Here is a 19,381-nt window from a genome sequence, read left to right as displayed (position 1 = left end):
CATACTAGAGTTTGATCCGTCGTGGTATATTTTTCATTTATAAATATATAACTAAACATTTTAAAGAATATATGATTTGCATTTTAGTGTTATATATTGTATGACTCTATAATCTTATTGTTTTAAGTTTCTTATTCAACATAATTAGTATATAATGATTTGTTGTATGCATTAAACTTTGTTATTAATTATACATACTGTTATATTTTTAAATTCATTACAATAAGTTCATAATTTGAAATAATTAAATAGAGAATTACAAAATATGAGTTAGAAAAAAAAGAATTACAAAATATGTTTTTTCTAATTTCGACAGTGTGTATACAATACATTTTTAAGTTTTATTTAGTTATAATATAGAATGATATTGTTTAGAATAGTGTATGTTTTCATATTTTATTTTAAAATATATACTTTAGCATTTACCATTTTAGTATATTGCATGATTTTATAATTAAATATATTATTCTATTTAAGTAGTCCTACCCTGTTATTTAATAAATTTTATGCATAACAGCATCTATAGTATTATTTTACTCATTTTATCAATACATGATGTTTTGATGTTATAATATTAAGTTAGTATCAATTTTCTGATTTTTTATTAAATCAGGATTTCAAAATATATAGTATTGTAATTTTTACAAAATATTTTATTTTTTTTGTGTTTGATTTCAAAATTTATATTTAAGGACCTATTTTTTTATATTTTGTAAACTTTAAATTTATTATTATGAATTTGGAAGATTTATTTTTAAAATTATATATTTAGTCAATAGAAATTTGAAAAATTAGACAACTATTTTTGAGTTTGGAAGATTATATGACTTTTGAATATATTTTTTACTAAATTAATGCATATGTATATGTACACCTTTATAAGAATGAAATCTATTAAATCTACAAGATCAACAGCGTATAATGTATATGTACACCTTTATAGACGTTTCTAAAATATTTTCATTTAAAAGAAAATTTAAATCATGTTTTCGTATTTTGAATTTTTTTTATTTTCACTCATCATTCCAGCAACCTAGTTAGTTAGGTAGTAAATAAGTGTTATTTTCGTAGTATTTAGAAAAGGTTTAAAAATCATGTTCTTTATTTTGAAACATTTCATCTTCATTTATCCGTTTCCGATTCGATATAACCTAACAGTTAGTAAACAAATGTTATTTTCATAGCATTTAAAAAGAGTTATAGAAATAATTAAATGAAGATTTATTATATATTGGGTAAGTATCTCAAGAACACCTCAACTGGGATATCTACCTAAAAATATCTAAAAATACATGTGTCTGTATATAATATATGTATATGTAATCGCAGTGTTATAAGTTTTACAAAAAACATAATCCAAAATATCAAACCAAATATTTTAAATTATGTTTCATGTAAAGCTTAGAACTCCACAATTAGATGCACATATATAATATATATATACACATAGATATACTCCCAATAGAGGTGCTCTAACTAACCATGCATCGAACCAGTGCCGATCCTGAGATTTTGGGGGCCTGTTACAATGTCAATGTAAAAAAAAAAATTGGGTGACTAAAAATATTTTTTTGGGGACTTATGTCTATTTAGTTTTCTTCAAAAATTTCAGGGGTCTGTTGCAAATGTTTCATTACGCATGGCTCAGGACCGGCCCTGCATAGAACAGTATCTCAAGAAAAATTATTGCGTGTGGTTTTCGAAATACTTACTTAACACAAAATTATTAAACTTTGTTCAACTATTTATCTAATTTATAATGGTGATTTAAGAATTTATAAAATAAAACAATATGCAAAATATATAGTAAATATACCATACACAGATATGATAAACAGATCAAGCAAAATATATAGTTTAAGTATTTAATTTGATAAAAGAAAACAATATCCTCACAAGTAAAAAGACAACAGCACCATGAGCATTGTTGACAGAACTGGACAAGATTGAATAGTTTTGATGTTAAAAAGGTTTTTCTGGTCTGTACAATTTCTTCTACAGATCATCACAACAGTAAGGGATGTACAGATTCGTCCCATGAGCCTTACCTCAAACCTCTCATAGTCAACGTCTCCTTCAAACCACTGAGAAGTACACGAAAGAGAGTTGCATCAATATAAAAATATCAACTTGCAAGGGAAGAGTATAATTAATAAGAAAAAAACCAATGTAAAAGTTACCTGCAACGTGGTATGGAGCAATTGGGATCTTGGCAATGGTATGCGTGAATACGTATTACCACCCCAAAATTGATGCAAGTTATACAAGCTTCTCCCCGCTTTTGGCACACTTCACTATGATTGAATAATCTTTTGACAACACTGCATTTAGGGTACGAGCACGAACCAGTGGCGGTAATTCTGCATGCATGCGCATGTAACAAAGCTTGCAGTATCTCAAGAGCCTGTACAAGTTGAGTTGAGTAGTTCAGAAAAAAAAAACAGGTCAAAAATATAAACCAAAGAAAAAAAAGGAACATAGTAAAGCTGCTACGTACTCACCCCTACAGGTCTAGGCGGTATTCCGTGTTTGGAAGGGAGTACGGGGAAGAGATGAAGCAGGCGAAGGACTTTCTTATTGTTATAGCATGAAGTGCAAGCTAAGTAAGATGAACAGCACAAACTAGTGTAGTAAACTGTTGCCGAAACATCCTTTTGGCAGGCCGTGCAAGTCACTTGAAGGAGACCACCACTGGATATCTGAGACTGGTGAAGCTTGTTTGAAGTGTGAAGATGGTGAAGTATCCTCATAGAAGAGTTCTTGGCGCGTCGAAGAGTGTCGAAGCTGTAGTTATGCTTCTGAGAGAAACTTAGGAACATTTGTCTGCCTTCGAAAGTGTTGTTTCCTAGGCTGACATCATTATCTTCTGTTGTAGACGGTATGTTCATAACGACCCTTGACAGCGAGTGCTCCTCTTCCCCATTCATAGTATGTGTGTGCTCCCCAGGAAGATCTTCTTCTTGATCATGACATCTGTTTGCATAAACGGAAGGGTTTTGTTAAGCATAAACAAAATGCAAAAACATAAATGATCAGTAATGGTGAGAAATCATGTGAATCTCTCAAAAATATAAATATTGGTATTTTGTTATTTATTTACATTTATACTTTTTCAAAACAATTGAATTAATATGTGAGTGACACATATAAAATGATTTTTTTTTTCAAAAACACATGATATACTCTCTTCTTAGTTTTAAATTATTTCTAATCAATTTAATGGTGAGAGACTACCACTGAAAATGCTGTATAGAGAGAGAGAGAGAGTACCTTTGACACAATTGAAGATTCTTGCACTTCTTGCAAAACCATCTCAATCTAGACAATATGTATTCCGAGCAGCGTGTGCATGTATAATGCAAGTCCACCACGATGAGATCCTCCTTTTGGTCTGATATCAGTTCTCCAAGCTGCATAAAACAGAATAGTCAAAGAATAAACACCCCGAAATCTATCCATATTCAAACTCTAAGTGCATATGAATAACAACCTCGTGCATCAGGAGAATGTTTTTAGTATCATCAGCGTCTTTACTTTTGCTGCCCTTTAATGCTCTTTTAGAAAGTGATCGAACAAGATTCTTGACTTCACTCTCGATTTTTTTACTCAGAAGCTCAGCATGGTAGGTCCAGAAAGATCCTTCAAAGTAAGGCAAATGTGCAGCTGTACTATTGCAAGTCGAAACGAAGAACCGATCATACAAGTTTGTATTATTCGTCACCACCCTCTGCTCTTTTGCTTTATCCAGCATTGACACATACCTGAAAAACAATGTTATTTTTTAAAAGTTTAAATCCAGTTTCCTCACCAAACATAAAAAGGAAGAAAAGAGACTGACCATTGACGAAGCTTCATAGGGTTGGGGGTTTGCTGAGTCTTAGGATGAGCGTACATAATGTAGTCTTGTCCTTTTTGAGGTGGACACGCCCATATATAACCCGTTGTGAAACCTCTAATCTTACAGTACTCAAGATATCCAATCTATCAAAAAGGTAAAAGAAATAAATGAGACACATGTCAAAAGAACAGTTTAGGTCTGAAACAAAGAAAAAAATAAGGAATATATTTTTTTACCAATATTTCATGAAAAACGAAAGTTCGAAGAGCTTCTCCTGAGAACGTTACTCTCTCGGGTCTAAAGTACTTGACTGAGTCTAGATATCCAATGTATACGTTGCGTTTGTTTGGTTGGCTACATTCCGATCCAAACTCTTGGACAATCAGCGCAAATATGCATACATCAACTCCATCAACTTTCTGAAACAGAAGAATCACCTGAAACAATTCGGAACAAGATTACAACTCAGAACTAAAATCAATTGGTGATAAGTGGACAATGTAACATTTCCTAATGCTAATAACTTAGTAAAGAAAATGAATTCACATGTACCTTCGATCTGTAAGGGAATTCACTAGGATAATGTTCATTGTGAAGAAAATCCACAAATGTTTTGTCGACATGTGAGCTTTTGTCAGCTGAGAACACGACCCTGAGAGTAAGATCATCTGGTACTGATACCTGGAAAGGAAAAGTAACAACAAGTTCAGTATACAGTTCCAGACCAAATTAACCTTAAAAAACATCATTCTTACATCATCAATGCTCTTTCCAGTAGCCTCTGCTGTTTGGTGTCTTTCTTCTTTGAGCCGCCTGGTTAGCCTTCTCTCTATAAAGTGGCTGAGGATGGTTTCAGGCAAATCTTCCGCACCCAGGTCCGTATTATCATAAACTCCCATGTTGTTGTTACTCCTACGCTCCTCTAACAAGCAGTGGGGACAAATGTAGTCCGAGGTTTGGCCAATGTCTTTATCTGGATTGTAAAGACCACATATCTGATGCTGCCATTTCCCGCAAGATTCACAAACAACCCACTGCTCCAACAAAACAAAGTCGCTGAGTAAAAATGTAATGAGAAAAAAAAAAATAATAATAAAAAGAAAGTTACATGTTCCGAGTCTTGATTGTCAGCGTTGTTGTGATATTTAAGCATATTGGCTTTTACGATGTCGACTCCAGATAACGTGAACTTTTTGCGTCTACGGCGAACGTAACATCGATTACATATTTGATGTTGCGCTCCGCTTATTGTTTCCCCGGGGATGTAATATGGAGAATCGTCTTTGATGCGGAAGGTGCAAATCGAGCAGTAGAGTGGTGCTGCTGGGAACAAGAGCTGGCTTTCGCCACACAGTTGACATGTTTCACCATCCTTGAGCTCAACCTTTCCCTCGTGGAGACTCTTTATATGCATTTCTATTTCTTCTTCTGTGAAACGTTCCACCAGTGAGACATCTCTCTTCTTTTCCAGAGGCACTGTTGTGTCAGCAGGAGTATTAGCCTCGGGTTTGGACTGTTCATCACTTTCCATCGGCTCAGCAACTTCCATTCCAGATCCTAGTGTCGTCTCATCATCCTTGAGAGGAGGATGTGCTTCGACTCTCTGTCGCTTTGACGGTAATGTTTCTCTAAGGAACACCACATCCTCTTCCTCATCATCATCTGGTACTATGATATGATAATTAGATCTTTTGGATCCAAGACACTCTTTGTTCACGTTAGCATCTGACTGTATGCTCAACTGCTGATTAGGCATGGTGTTAAGATTTGGACGCATCACACCTTTGTGAGATTCAGGCATTGAGCTAGATCAAACTATAAACAATTGATTCTGCACATTTTTCAATCAAAGGAACATTGACATGTCAGGATGTGTTTCTACTCTCAGAAGAAACATCAACAGAAAAAGAAAAAAAGAAATGGTAAGAAAGAAATAATAAAGAAAAATATTGAAACTCGCAACGAAAAAACATAGTCAAACCATCTTGTATAATCGTATGATGGTTTAGCTTGTTCCAAAAGTTTATACTGACAATGAAAGAAAATCAACAAGGATACAGAACCCAGCTGAAAGGAATCAAACAAATATCACTCGATTTCACAAGCTACAAGCTTATTCATGTATCTAGGCTTTGGTGTTTTACCAAAAAACAAACTAGAAAAATCGAACCAATGGTCACAGATATTTGTATGGTTCATATTATCTCGTATCTGAAAAACTGATCGAACTGAAAATCCATACCCAAATATGGAAAACATAATTTATATATTTAAAAGGATTAATTAAATTTAGATTTGAAATAATCAAATACCTAAAAGTATACTAATTGATAAGACAAATGTTTATATCAGTAAATATCTAACATTTTCCAATATTCAGTCAAAAATAATTATAATATTTTCCAGTAAAAATAAATTACTCAAAAATCAATTATTTGATTATATTTATCCAAACCCGGTTAGGTGACATTTTATCCGAATTATCCAAAAAACTAAACCGAAATTAAATTTGACTAGATTTTTCCTGGTTATTAACAGGTTTTTTAGTTTGTTATCCAAACTAAACCAAAAACCGAAAAACAAATTAAGATCCGTCTTTGCAAATACCTATATATATCCGAAAGAAGTGAAAACCAGAAAACTAAACCGAAAACCAAACTAAAAAGATCTCAATTAATATATTAATTAATATATAAGTAATATAAATCAAGATAATGACAATTGGTTTTAGAATTTTAAGTTAGCATTTCATTTAACATATTATGATATCATAGCCACACCAACGCAATCCAACTCATCCACAATCGATCGGACCAAAGTTGGTCTCATCAATAGAATAAACGTATTTTTAATATATATGTGCAAGTCATCACTAAATCTAAAACAATCCCAAAATTGATGCAACATTAAAACATTATCCCCAAAATCTACGATGATCATGATACCTTAATTAGACAGCACATGCATTCTCCTACAAAACCTTAAATCGATAAAGAACGTAGACGAACCTTAATTAGTTTCAAATGGTTTACTCTGCTTGGTTCGCGCGCAAGTGGAGAAGACAGAGAAAGAAGTTGAAATATAAAGTCTCTGCTCTGACTTGGTTGGTCTCTGTTGTTATTAATTTTCCTTCGGATTTCATTTTCTTTATGTAAAATACAAAGTAGTGACTGTAATTAATAATTTTCCTTCGGATTTTTCTGTAATTAATGTATTTATTTATTTAAAAGTCACAAGTTCTTACCCATTTAATTTTGGCTATTTTCTAATCGGTCAATCTGGGCTTAGTATTTTCTGGTCAACAAAATTTTACCATTATATTTACTTACCTTATATTCTGGTCAGCAATTAAATTCCTTAAAATTCTATCTTTCAGTAAACTAGAACTGTTTTCTTTTTGTAAATAACAAAGTAGAACTGTTCTTACCCCTTACCATTATCTTCTTTCTATTCGTGTATGATTTTCTTGTGTTTAAATTATGGATATCAAATAGCATGGTATTAGGAGATCTCATCTTGTTTATTGAACTGATCTCATGAAGGTAAAATCTGCATACTGAACTTATCTCGTCAAGCATTAGGATCTTGAGAAATCTTAATACACTTTTCATCATCATATTATTAACTGAGAACATTATTAAGTAAAAAAATTATAATTTGATTGGTTTAAAATATAAAATGATTCACGGCTATGAGTACCGTCTTCGGATTGATTTTTTTAACCATCTGAATTATCTTTAAGTGACAAAAAATGTGGATCCTGCAGATCTTGTGGTGATTAGTTTTTGGATACATTTTTGAGATCACACCACACCATGATTACCAATATATTATATATCAAATGACCAAAATAATATGTATTATCAAGTTAAATGTAATATAATCGAATATTGAACGTTTATTACTCGAATACGGTAGCAATTGTACATATTTGTATATTAAAAATATCATTTTTTATAAGCACACAAAAATTATCTTAAGTTCAATTCATAACTTTATTTTATAACTATAAGGATCAGCTCTGTAATTGTATTCTAATATATAATAAAACAGCTCACAGACATGATTGTTTGATGCTTTTATTTTAAATAATTATTATTTAAATGTTATTTTGGAATCTATCGTAAATGGATATGAATATTATCAGTGTATCTTGATAAAATGGCAACATATCAACACAACCAATCTTACTATAAAATATAATTATATTTTAATATATAATAAATAGATATGATTGTGTGTTGTTTTCATTTAAAATAGTTATCATTTAAATGCCATTTTTGGAATCTATTGTAAATGGATATGAATATTATCAATGTATCTTGATAGAATGGTGACATATAAATCTTACCAAAAAATATTTTTCCAAGAATCACTAGATTTTATAAAGAAAAGAACATCAACCTCAGTCAGGTGTCAGTTGGAGTATCGAGTATCAGGCAATTTGGATAGGGATATATAGGATTTATTTACTACCTGATTATTTTCGGTTCTGATTTGGTTATAGCAGTTTCGGATTCAGTTCGGATGGTAAAATTAGAAATCAAAAAACCTCTAGGAAAAATTTGGTTTTTATTTGATTATGATTTGGTTATTTCAGACAGTTTTGGAAATTCAAGTTAAATATCGGATACATTGGATAACAATATTAAATAATAAAATAATCTGGATAAAAATTTGGATGTTTTAGTTATTTTGGATAAAAACTGTTCAGATACTTCGGAATAGTTTAAATATATTATAATAATTTAGTTTTTTAATTATTTTATATACTTTTAATAGAATGTTAATTTATAAAAATATAGTTAGTTATATTTTACATGTATATAATTAATATTTTTTATATTCGGGTGTTAGTTCAGTTTTCGATTCGGTTCGATTCCGGTTCGATTCAGTTATTTCAAACATATAAATCTATGAATCATTCGGATATTTGAGAGTTTATATCCACTTTCTGTCTAGTTCTGGTTTAATTCTATAGTTTCAGAATTTTTTTTTGTGTCGAGGCCTAAAACTCAGGGTTGGTACCAATATTCATTTTGCGACTTTTGAAAATAAATGGGTCGGATTGACGTAAGAACTTTCATAGCTTTAGAGAAATTACGAAGCCATAAAGTCTACTTTTTACAGGTTATCTACATATCTTACAATATTTATCTTTTTGAGGTGGTTAAAATCACTTTGAATTTCTCTGTTTTTCATGTTGTATTTTTTAAAAATAATGGTGTATTTTTATAATAATTTTTCTCAGAACTAATTATTTTATTCATCCCTCAATAAGTATATAAATTTTATATAATTGTATATTGATTATTTTCTTGTAAAAGGCTAATGTATACTAATCTCATCATACATATTTTAGTAAATATTTTTTTTATTTATCCTTATTTTCTGAGAACCATATATACATTTCATCATTAATCTAGTTTTACGTAGGCCTCAAATCGCGGTCTAACCGGTAAACTCAATTGTCCTTTATGTAATCTAGTTTGGGTTTTAGAAAAAAATTTCACTATTTAAAAACCAAGTAAAATCCACATAAAATCGGTAAAATCTGGAATCTTTTTACCGATTGGATCACTGATTGAACCAATATATACTTTTTAATTATTATTTTTTGGATTTTTTCAATAACATAATAGAATCTGTTTTGTATTCTAATTAAGAAATTAGTTTTTAGTTTTAAAAAATAAAATATTATATGATCATGTGGATTATAATCTATTAATAAAACTAGTTGATGTGGTTTGGTATTTGATCTATATTTGTTATCGATAATCAACTATGATTTTATGTTTTACTTTTGGTTTATATTGGTTTAAAGTTTAACTTTATTATTAAATTACATATTTAAATACTTGATTTTAAATCTGGATATATTTTTATTGTATGTCATCATTCTTAATTTTTTACAAAAGTTGTTAAATAGTCTAGTTATTTTTCTTTTCGATATTTTGTACGTGAAATGAAAATAAAAGTAAAGAAAACTAAAGTCAAGTATTTTTAAATTTTCTTAAAAAAACATATTTTTTTCTTATATTTTTCAATAGCTACTATATTATCATATAATAAAACTAACTAATTTATCTACCCGCAGTTCATCTGTGATCGACCCAATAATCATGTAACTTGAAAAGTTGCCTAGTTGAGTCTAAAAATATGATATTTGGGATACTTGAATGTCCGGATAGTAAAATCTTGGATCCGTCAAAACCCAAGCTAGATCCGGATATTTAATTTTTAAGTCTGGATATCTGGATTTAGATTCATATTTTTAAAATATATTAAATATTTTAATTTTATTAATAACTATATCTGATATATTAATATTTATACATTTTATAATATTATATTTTTGTTTTTCATATTATACACATATATTTATAAATCTTGTATAAATATTTAATGTATGTATTATTTTCGGAAATTTAATATTTTTAAAAATATTTTCTATTTTTTTCTAAATTATTTTTACGAATTCGGATCCGGATAGATGCAGATCATAAGATATCTAAGTGGATATCCGAAAGCCAGATTCTAGATCTGGATACTAAATTCACATATCCGACTAATTCAGATTTGGACTGCCTAAAATTTTTCGGTTATTCGGATCAGTTCCACCTCCGATTTTACATCATTTAACAATTTACCAATTTTTAAAAATAAACATCCAGAGGCGGACCCACGTTGAGGGTTATGGTGTCACTTGACACCACATATATTCTATAAACGAAAATGTTCAGCTGTATACACCCAGAGGCGGACCCACGTTGAGAGTTCGTCGGGTTGTTCGTAGCCTAGTGGCTGCTGAGCTCTGCCTTCGGATCCTGACGTCGGGGGTTCGACCCCTATTTACCTCAGTTTGAGGATTAAAAAGGTCCAAAAGTGACCGGTTGACAAAAAAAGAAAAAAAGAGAGAGTCCAAGTGGCATGTTATGGTTGGAGTTAAAAAATGAAGTTTGAAGAAAAAAGAGAATGAGATGTATGGTGAATTCCTATCGGGAGTTAAAATATCTGACTGTTTTGTCCACCTATATTATTTGATGTCATTTATTTCATACTAAATTATTTTTATATTTATTTTTTAATAACTCAATTTTATAATTTTTTCATAATCTATTAATAGAAACTTATTTTATTTGGACATATATTGATGAAAAGAGTTTAATCTTCACTTATTTGGTATTTTCATGTATTGTATTATTTTTTGTTGGGTGCTTATTAATGATGTATTATATTTAAAGTTTTGGTGATTTTATTTATTTTAATAATTACTATCTATATTTTTGTCTTTAATAATTTATTCTTTATTAAAATTGTAAAATAAACAAAAAAGTATTTTAACATTTATTTCACTTGTTTATTGTAACTTAGTTTCAACAAATAACTATTATTAATGTATAATCACAAAACAAAAACATATAGAAAAATAAAAAATATGAAAATAAAAATTGTAGGATATGGTGTTAATTTTTTTTAAACAAACCATTGTAAAGTAAAGAATATATGTGAAAATAAGTAAAAAAAATATGTGAAAATATATTTTAACACTTATTTCACTTGTTTATTGTAACTTAGTTTCAACAAAATTCACAAAATTCAAAATGCTTCGGTCCCACCACCACCTCTTCCCCCCATTTCATTTCTTTAGCAACAGAAAAAGAAAACCCTAAAAATTGAAACGGAATTGCAGACGGAAAAAAAAATGGAGAAGAGGCTCCGGTCATCTCTCAAGACATCCGCCGATGAATTCCTCTCAACCGCCGTGAAATTAACCCTAAAATCCTCAAAACCGTCTCTGAAAACCATCATCAACTCCGTGAAGCCCTCCTCGGACCTCTCATCTTCTCTCCCACTCGCTCTTCTCCACTCCATTCTCCACCACACCCAATCCTTCCAGAATCCACCACCACATCCTCCTCCTCCTTCTTCTCCCTCTAATTCGCCTCCACCAAAGCGCCAACGCGGCAACGGACCACCCGGATCCGACTCGGATCCGGCTACTTCTCTCCAGGTCCTCTCTCATGTACTCCACTTGTGCATCCTATCTCCCAAGAAAGCCTTCTCCGCCACTGACTTACTCCCCGCCGCTCAAGCTCTGCACAACAACCTCAGCCTCTTCGAGTCGGATCCGCCTCTGTGCCTCGAGGTCGCCGGAGTCTGCGAGTCTTGGTGGAAGGAAGGGCTTCCGGAAAGAGAAACTCTCATCATCCAGCTGTTACCGTTTCTCCTCTCGAGGTCACTTACGCTGAAGAAGAAAGTAGACGTCCACCGAGTCTACATGCTCAGAGAAGCCTTCTCCCTGTTCGATTTCGACGACGAAGAGAGCATCGAAGACCTTCGGATGCTCCTCATGCGCTGCGTCGTCTCGCCTCTGTATTTGAAAACGGAAGACGGCCAGAGATTTCTCTCTTTCGCGTTCAGGCTCAGCAGGCAGCTGATGAAGTCCGGACTCGCCGTTGTCAAAGCTCAGATCCCTTTCGGGAGGAAGTCCGTCCTCGAAGGCTTCGGAGGGATCCTCTTCAGAGCTTGGAGAGAAGTTGAGGATGACTTGAAAGGCGAGATCGAAGACGGTTTTATGCAGGGGATTGTTGATAGCGCTATCCACGCCGCTTCCTCCGCTCTTGCTGCCTCTCTGAGGAAGGTTCTCGGAGGGTTTATCACCCAGCGGACTATTCACGGTGTCGAGAAGCTCCTCTTCAGCCTTGCTGAGCCTATGATATTTCGCTCCTTGCAGGTTAGTTTCTCTAACTTATTCTAAGTGGTCCAAACTAATCATGTGTTGCCACATGTCGGTCTTCTGTACATAGAACTTTAACTAGCCCACTCTGATAATTCGTTTCAGGTTGCAAATTCAAATGTTCGTTTGAATGCTTTACATTTGCTTCTGGATCTTTTCCCAATGGAGGATCCGGAAGCAACGAAAGAAGAGAAAGACAAGCTGCTTGACAAACAGTTCTACTTGCTGGAGAAATTAATGAGCGATGAATGTCCTGATGTGAGGTCTGTTGCTGTGGAAGGTCTCTGTCGAGTTTTCTATCTTTTCTGGGAAGTGATCCCATCGCCGACGATCACCAAGATCATCACCAAGATATTCAACGACATGTCGCATGAGTCTTGCAGTGAGGTTAGGCTTTCGACGGTTAACGGTATAACTTATCTCCTCGCGAACCCGCAGTCCCATGGTATTCTTAAGGTGCTTCTGCCGAGACTGGGGCATTTGATGCTGGATAGTGTTACTTCTGTACGTGTTGCCATGGTTGATCTGCTCCTGCTCTTGAGAGATGTGCGTACTTTCCAGTTTAACACGGTAATGAGGAGAGGAGGCCTTCCATTTCTGTTTTTAAGATCCTTTTCTTGAGTCAATGATATGATTAGTTGCCTTTTACTATATGCAGGTAGTGAGTTTGGATGTGTTATTATCCGTGCTTGCTTCTGACCAAACTCATGTTGCTAAGGGAATCGCACGGCTTCTGATGCCATCCTATTTTCCGACGAGAAAGAGAGCTGAGGAGGCCTGCACGCGATGCAGGACGCTCATTAACAGAAACCCACTGGCTGGTGCAAGGTTTTGCGAGTTTTTAGTATCTTTAGGAGCAACCCTTCAATCTGCACGGCAGCTAGTCGGATTCTTCTTGGATTCAATCTTGTCAGGTGATGATGAGCTAGAGGAGAATCAGATTGAAGGCTTGGTTCTTGCTTCGTACCATCTCTGTAAAGATCTGGTTGCTGCTGATTCTGGGTGTATGGCCTCCCTTAAACAGTTGTTACCTGGAGAGAAATTGAAAAGCTTGCTAGCTTTTGCACCCACTGCACAGGCTCAGTCAGCTGTCTTTGATATTCTTGCTATGGTCTCCCCTGATACCGTCTCTGACGTCCTAGAAGATTGCATGAATTTGGTTGTTAATTGTGGTGGTTTGCCTGGTGATGAAGGACGACAGGTCGAGATTAGGTCTGTGCACAAGTTACTCCTGTCTTCTAATGCCTTCTCTGACCTCATTGGAACTTTTACCAGTATCCTCCAGAAGACTGCGTACCGCTGCCAGATCAATTTCGGCAATGAAGCAGAAAGAAAGAATGTCTACTCAGCGACGAGGAAGAAGTCAAAGTCCTCTTCCGCAAAGTGGAAACATGTTAGCGAGAAAAATGCGATCAGCTTCGAGGAAGATTATTCGGTAGCTATAGGCATAGCATGGCAAATAAAGGATTTGCTTATCATGGAAGATACTCGTAAGGCAGTACTCGAATCTTCTGATGTTGAGGAGTTATGCATTGCCTTAAAAGTCGTCTCCCAGACTAGCATACTGCAATCCTCTTGTTGTGTATACATGGACGTGTACCCTGTATTAGCATATACTTCTCTTGCTTTACACATGACTCTTCGCAATCTTAATACGGATGACGCTCAGATGAATATTGCCGAGGCACTGACCTTTTGCTTTCCCTCTTGATTCTTTACTCTTCATTACAATCAGATTACTAATCTATTAGGATTTTCTTTTTCCTTAGCAGGATATTCTGGACCAAACAATGGGTCACATTCTAGGCTTTACAGAACAACTGTTCCAGGCAGGTGAAGATGGAACGTCAGACGCCATAGCTCCAAAGGCTCACCTTAGCAAGAAACAGAAAAGAAGAAATTCAAATGAAGGTGATGATGGTTAGTGGAGACGTTGAGTTCATTACACATGTTACCCAACATAATGAAATCTTCTTATGTAGCTCTGCTTATTGTTAGTAAGAAGAGTCAATAGAGGATATATGTTTTTCTTACATTGTTATCATGCTTCATGCAGCTTCAGAGGCTCTTAGATCAAAAGAAGGAGGTGTACTGAACAAGGTCAAGATGCTAACTGCGATTCTCAAGTTTGTTGTTGAGTCTACAGAGATGGGTCTAGCTTCCCATTTCCAAGCAAGAATGCTGAAGTTCACATCTGCGTATCTGAAGTATGCCATCTCCAGTTTCGACCACCATTCAACTGGTAAGTTACAATTTGAGGATGCAGATTTGAAGGACATGATTCTGTGTACCAAAAGCTCGACCAGTTATGCCGGAAAGTTGATAAACCTGGTGATGAGGGAAGCGACTGGCCCTCTGTTTGAAGCTTTCGACCTTGCAAATGACCTGCTTGATCTATTCACCACGGTGGAGATATCGTTAGGCTCGGCTTATGCATCGAAACTTGTGACAGCTTTAAACCCTTGGATACCAGATTTGGTTCTTGCATTAGGACCGTGTTTCATCAACAACAACAACAACAACTTGGAAGAAGAAGAAGAAGATTCGTACACCAGCACATTCAATCACATCAAACTCTGCTTTCCGACATGGCTTGTTACGTGTGCGAAGCTGGAGCTACATGAAATGGATGACACCTCAGAAACTCATCTCCAGCTCCCGGCACTGAAAAGACTGAGAAACACCATAGTTTCATTGGTGAAAGGTCATTCAAAAGTGGTTGATGGAATCGGTTATGTTCTTTTGGTGTGCTCAGCCGTGTGTATAGAGAAGAAAGATTACAGTACAGTTTTAGGGTTGTTGCGCTTTCTATGTGTGAAGTTGCTTAGTAGAGAAGGAGCAGAGGAAGATAGAGAGTGGAAAGAGCTTGACACAATGTTGGTCTCGCTTCCGAGAATATACCCGATAATAGAGCGAGAGATTGGTGAAGAAAGAGATGAAGAGGAAGTGAAGAAGCTAGAGGCGGCAAGAGAATTGCTTCTACCTGTGTGGACGTACCATGTCTATGAAACCGGAAGGTTTCGCATGATGGAGGAAGAAGAATAGATAATGTTGGTTTCGAGCTGTGATGTGTTGTAATATATTACATTCGTTAGTGTGTTCATTTGAACTCTGAATCTCAATTTGATCCGAGTGCAGGGTTACATCTGAAAGATGGAAATATGAGTTCAATTTTTTTGCCATCTCTCTTTGCTCAGCTACTCTGAATTTTTTGTCGTTTATTTGGCGAATCTAACTAGAAATCACGGTGGCCCGTAGCTTCTTTGGAGTTACAGCGTCTGATACAAGCACATGGTTGACAATGGTTTGATCGCCACTCAAAATAAATAAAAGACTGAGAAAATAATACGAACCAAAATTTATGTGAATCCACACAAAATAGATTTTTAAGCTATTATGTTAAAGGGTTTAGGGAGGGAACCGAGTGAGTTATATAGTGTGAAGCAGGGGAAATTGAAGAGGCTAGTTGCTTGTCATTACTGCATTAATGAAGACAGGCATCGGTTACACCGGATATTTGGAACGGCATGGAACGTTACAGTTTTGTAGCTGAGGAGGATGAAGATAAAAGGTCGGTTCGACGTGTGTGCAGATTATATGTTTTTGATATTTTTGATGGACAAATTTAAAAGAGCTCAGATATATATATATATATGTTGAGGTTGGTTATACTGAAAATTTTGAAGTTGATGTGAATATGGAGCTGATGTGTCATTTGCTTAATGGCTGAAATATTTTTTTATGTAGACAAGATCCAACAATTTTAGATTTTTATGTAATTTTAAATTCATAAATAAAAACAGATGTAATGACAAAAGAATGTTAAAATGAAAAAGCATCGAGCCGTGAATGAACCGGTATTTTATTGCTTTGACCCGTGACTAAACCGGTATTTATGACGGTTCGGTTTTAATTGTAGGCGTTAAAAAGTTTGGAAAATAAAGCGGTCATTATAAAAGTGAAACACCCACGAGTTAGGAGTGTCAAAATTGTACTAGGGTTTTTGTTGTTTCACTCTCCTCTTCAAGTTTCCGCCGCAGAGACAGCAGAGAGAGAGAGACAGCCATGGCTACTACCATTTCTCCATCCGATCGTATCCTTTTCCACTTCATTCCTAGCTTCTCACCGTCTTAATTTATTTTTAAAACATTACATTTCTGTGTCGGAACTTTTCATTTCTGTGTTGGAAATGGAGGGTTTTGCTAGGGTTTACTTGCAAGAAAGAAAGAAAGAGCTCTTATATTTGTTCTCTGTTGATTCTAGGGTTTAGATCTGTTAGTGTTTTTGCAAAATTCGAAAGAAATGTTATCCCTTGATTGCTTTTGTAATATTAGAAGCTGCAGATTTGCCGAAGAATCTGTCAATTGATCAAGAAACCATGGCCAAAGTCCCTGCAAACACTGCGAATAATAATAAGGTATCCAGAGTGATTTACATTTTTTTAGAGAACAAAAGTGGTTAGTAATCAAATTCCATTTCGTGTTTGCAGGATGTGTACGGCGGAAACAGTAACAGTGGCTTCTCAAACAAGAGTGGTCTTTTACCTAACAAAGGATTGAACCAGAAGAAACTTGGTTACAACAACTACTCTTCTCAAAAGGGCTACTATGGTTCCTACCCTACTGGTGGCTACTATCCTCAAGCATATCAGTACCCGAGATATGGTTACGACATGAACTATGCTTCTGGAAAGACCACCACCAACACTCCCTCCTCCTACCTGGTATGTCTTCTAGACTTTGGATCACCTTTCTCCCTTCTTCTAATAATTGAGTTTTGTTGATTTGGATCTTTTTAATCTTATGGCATCAGGGACGATCTGGCAGTGGATACATGGACAGCGTGTACTCAATGTATGGACCTTACATGAGTGGCTACGGATATGATTCTTACGGTGGTTATAGCACCTACACTCCAAACTGGTACGCGTTTGACAATGGTTACAAGACAAAAGGTTACGGCTTCTACGGGTACGGCAAGGAGAATGCCGAGTGGCTTAACGAGCTTAACAGAGGGCCAAGAGCCAAGGGCTTCAAGATTGGTCAGCCTGAAACTCTTAAAGCAGCACCGGTGGATGCTTCTGTTCCGGATTCGAAGGAGTACAACAAGGAAGATTTCTCTGATGCCTACACCAATGCGAAGCTCTTTGTGATCAAATCTTACAGTGAAGATGATATTCACAAAAGCATCAAGTACAATGTGTGGTCTAGCACCCCCAATGGCAATAAGAAGCTTAACGCTGCATACAATGAAGCAGTTGGAGACAAATCCTCCTGCCCTGTTTTTCTCATCTTCTCTGTAAGTGAAATGACTAAAAAAAAAGACTTTTTATTTTTATTTTTGATTTTGTTCCGATCTGATGAAATGAAATGATTTTTGTGCACAGGTGAACACAAGTGGGCAGTTTGTAGGTTTAGCGGAGATGGTTGGACCAGTTGATTTCAACCAGACTGTGGAATACTGGCAGCAGGACAAGTGGGTTGGTTGCTTCCCTGTTAAGTGGCACATCGTTAAAGATATCCCTAATAGTTCCTTGAGGCATATTACTCTGGAGAATAATGAGAACAAGCCTGTTACTAATAGCCGTGATACACAGGAGGTCAGTGTTGTCTTCTGGTCCTTTTCTACTTCATGTGAATGTTAGAAAAAAAAAATTTAATTTGGGATATGTGGGGTTTGAAATGTGTGCAGGTAAAGATAGAGCAAGGAGTCAAAGTAATCAAGATTTTCAAGGAACATGAGACCAAGACAAGCATACTCGATGATTTTGTCTTCTACGAGAGTCGTGAGAAGATAATCAAAGAGGGGAAAAAGAAGCACCAGCTGTATAAAAAACAGGTAAACAGAATAAAAACTCTTAAATTGTGTGCCTTGTCTAAAGATAAATAAATATATCTGATGGAGATTTGTTTAATACCTTTAGCAAGCTTTGGCTGCCAGTGACAAGAAGGTGACACCAAAAGACGAGGCTAAGGAAACCAAAGAGACTACTAGTATGATACCAGAAGTAGTTGAAGAGATATCACAAAACGGCGTTGCAGAAGTTGCCAGCGCATGCTGAATGCAGCAGCAGCAAGCTGCTTACTTTACATTTGGGTGGTTTTTTGTTCGTTTTGTCCACCAAGTCTGCTCACTCTTTCTTAGGAGTTTTGTTTTTATTTTGGTATTTGGTTTTGAAGATGAGAGAGATATGATAGTAAAATCCGCAAGACCCGTTTTATGTTTGGCTGTTGAAGTAGAAGATAAAAGTGATTTCAAAGGCTGTCGTGTCTTTTCCTTTGTTCTATGAATCTTTTCGATTCTACTGTTAGTATTCAACAAAACTTTTTTCAGATTTTATTATCAAACTCACATTACAAATCTATACTGTATGTGGGTATAATTAGTAGTCTGAACATCAGAACTAGAGCCCAAACTGAAGTATACAAAACCGACTATTTAGAAAAAAATTCTGGCGGGACAAGTCGATGGTTGCTGAAGTACAACCCTCTAACCTAAACGACAATCAGCTAGACTCTAGTCCTAGCTAACTTGAGAGATTTGAGTATTATCAAGATTCAAAAATGCCATCCAAAGAATCTGCATTTGACAAGCAAAGGATTGGGGTCTACCACGGTCTCAAGAAGCTCCCAGTCCATTGAAGCTACAAGAACACAAAACCACTCAACCGACTTGAAAACCGCTATGACCCATGATTGGATTTTCGGTAATAAGTCTGAAAGAACTAGAATCTCAAAGACCACGGTTATAGAAACTGCTCACACCTCAAAAGCAAACTGAATGAAGCTTAGACAAGAACACGA

The 19,381-nt window shown here is 35.0% G+C and overlaps 3 protein-coding genes across 4 annotated transcripts; 2 read left to right on the top strand and 1 right to left on the bottom strand.

The window, feature by feature from the left end:
- Positions 1-1,947: 1,947 nt before the first annotated feature.
- Positions 1,948-5,675, bottom strand: LOC108815335 (histone acetyltransferase HAC2-like). Its single transcript, XM_018587971.2, has 10 exons — positions 4,947-5,675; positions 4,594-4,872; positions 4,391-4,519; positions 4,075-4,275; positions 3,839-3,981; positions 3,491-3,761; positions 3,271-3,410; positions 2,502-2,973; positions 2,181-2,404; positions 1,948-2,084 (listed from the first exon to the last, which is right to left on the bottom strand). The coding sequence occupies exons 1-10, from the start codon at positions 5,637-5,639 to the stop codon at positions 2,045-2,047; spliced, it is 2,592 nt and encodes an 863-aa protein (XP_018443473.2). The 5' UTR covers positions 5,640-5,675; the 3' UTR covers positions 1,948-2,044.
- A 5,787-nt stretch (positions 5,676-11,462) lies between these two features.
- LOC130497402 (uncharacterized) lies at positions 11,463-15,760 on the top strand. Of its 2 annotated transcripts, none has more exons than XM_056990146.1 (5): positions 11,463-12,575; positions 12,684-13,148; positions 13,237-14,262; positions 14,351-14,489; positions 14,635-15,760. In XM_056990146.1, the coding sequence occupies exons 1-5, from the start codon at positions 11,544-11,546 to the stop codon at positions 15,621-15,623; spliced, it is 3,651 nt and encodes a 1,216-aa protein (XP_056846126.1). In that variant the 5' UTR covers positions 11,463-11,543; the 3' UTR covers positions 15,624-15,760. The 2 variants fall into 2 exon arrangements, with proteins under 2 accessions (XP_056846126.1, XP_056846125.1); XM_056990145.1 differs by having other exon boundaries at positions 14,351-14,498.
- A 774-nt stretch (positions 15,761-16,534) lies between these two features.
- Positions 16,535-18,940, top strand: LOC108817454 (YTH domain-containing protein ECT3). The gene is made up of 7 exons (XM_018590145.2): positions 16,535-16,671; positions 16,913-16,995; positions 17,068-17,301; positions 17,391-17,876; positions 17,965-18,177; positions 18,270-18,416; positions 18,502-18,940. Exons 1-7 carry the CDS (start codon positions 16,644-16,646, stop codon positions 18,637-18,639), a joined length of 1,329 nt encoding a protein of 442 aa, XP_018445647.1. The 5' UTR covers positions 16,535-16,643; the 3' UTR covers positions 18,640-18,940.
- Positions 18,941-19,381: the final 441 nt, after the last annotated feature.

This window comes from Raphanus sativus, chromosome 7 (genome assembly GCF_000801105.2).
Source record: "Raphanus sativus cultivar WK10039 chromosome 7, ASM80110v3, whole genome shotgun sequence".
NCBI lineage: Eukaryota > Viridiplantae > Streptophyta > Magnoliopsida > Brassicales > Brassicaceae > Raphanus > Raphanus sativus.
This window is presented reverse-complemented; position numbering and strand designations above follow the sequence as displayed.

Coding starts and splice junctions, on each gene's coding strand:
- LOC108815335 (XM_018587971.2), bottom strand. CDS start 5,639: ATGCCTGAATCTCACAAAGGTGTGATGCGTCCAAATCTTAACACCATG. Junction 4,520..4,593: donor CTGGAAAGAGCATTGATGAT/GTAAGAATGATG, acceptor TTTCCTTTCCAG/GTATCAGTACCAGATGATCT. Junction 2,085..2,180: donor TGCTCCATACCACGTTGCAG/GTAACTTTTACA, acceptor TGTACTTCTCAG/TGGTTTGAAGGAGACGTTGA.
- LOC130497402 (XM_056990145.1), top strand. CDS start 11,544: ATGGAGAAGAGGCTCCGGTCATCTCTCAAGACATCCGCCGATGAATTC. Junction 12,576..12,683: donor TGATATTTCGCTCCTTGCAG/GTTAGTTTCTCT, acceptor AATTCGTTTCAG/GTTGCAAATTCAAATGTTCG. Junction 13,149..13,236: donor GTACTTTCCAGTTTAACACG/GTAATGAGGAGA, acceptor TACTATATGCAG/GTAGTGAGTTTGGATGTGTT.
- LOC108817454 (XM_018590145.2), top strand. CDS start 16,644: ATGGCTACTACCATTTCTCCATCCGATC. Junction 16,672..16,912: donor TACCATTTCTCCATCCGATC/GTATCCTTTTCC, acceptor TTGTAATATTAG/AAGCTGCAGATTTGCCGAAG. Junction 18,417..18,501: donor ACCAGCTGTATAAAAAACAG/GTAAACAGAATA, acceptor TAATACCTTTAG/CAAGCTTTGGCTGCCAGTGA.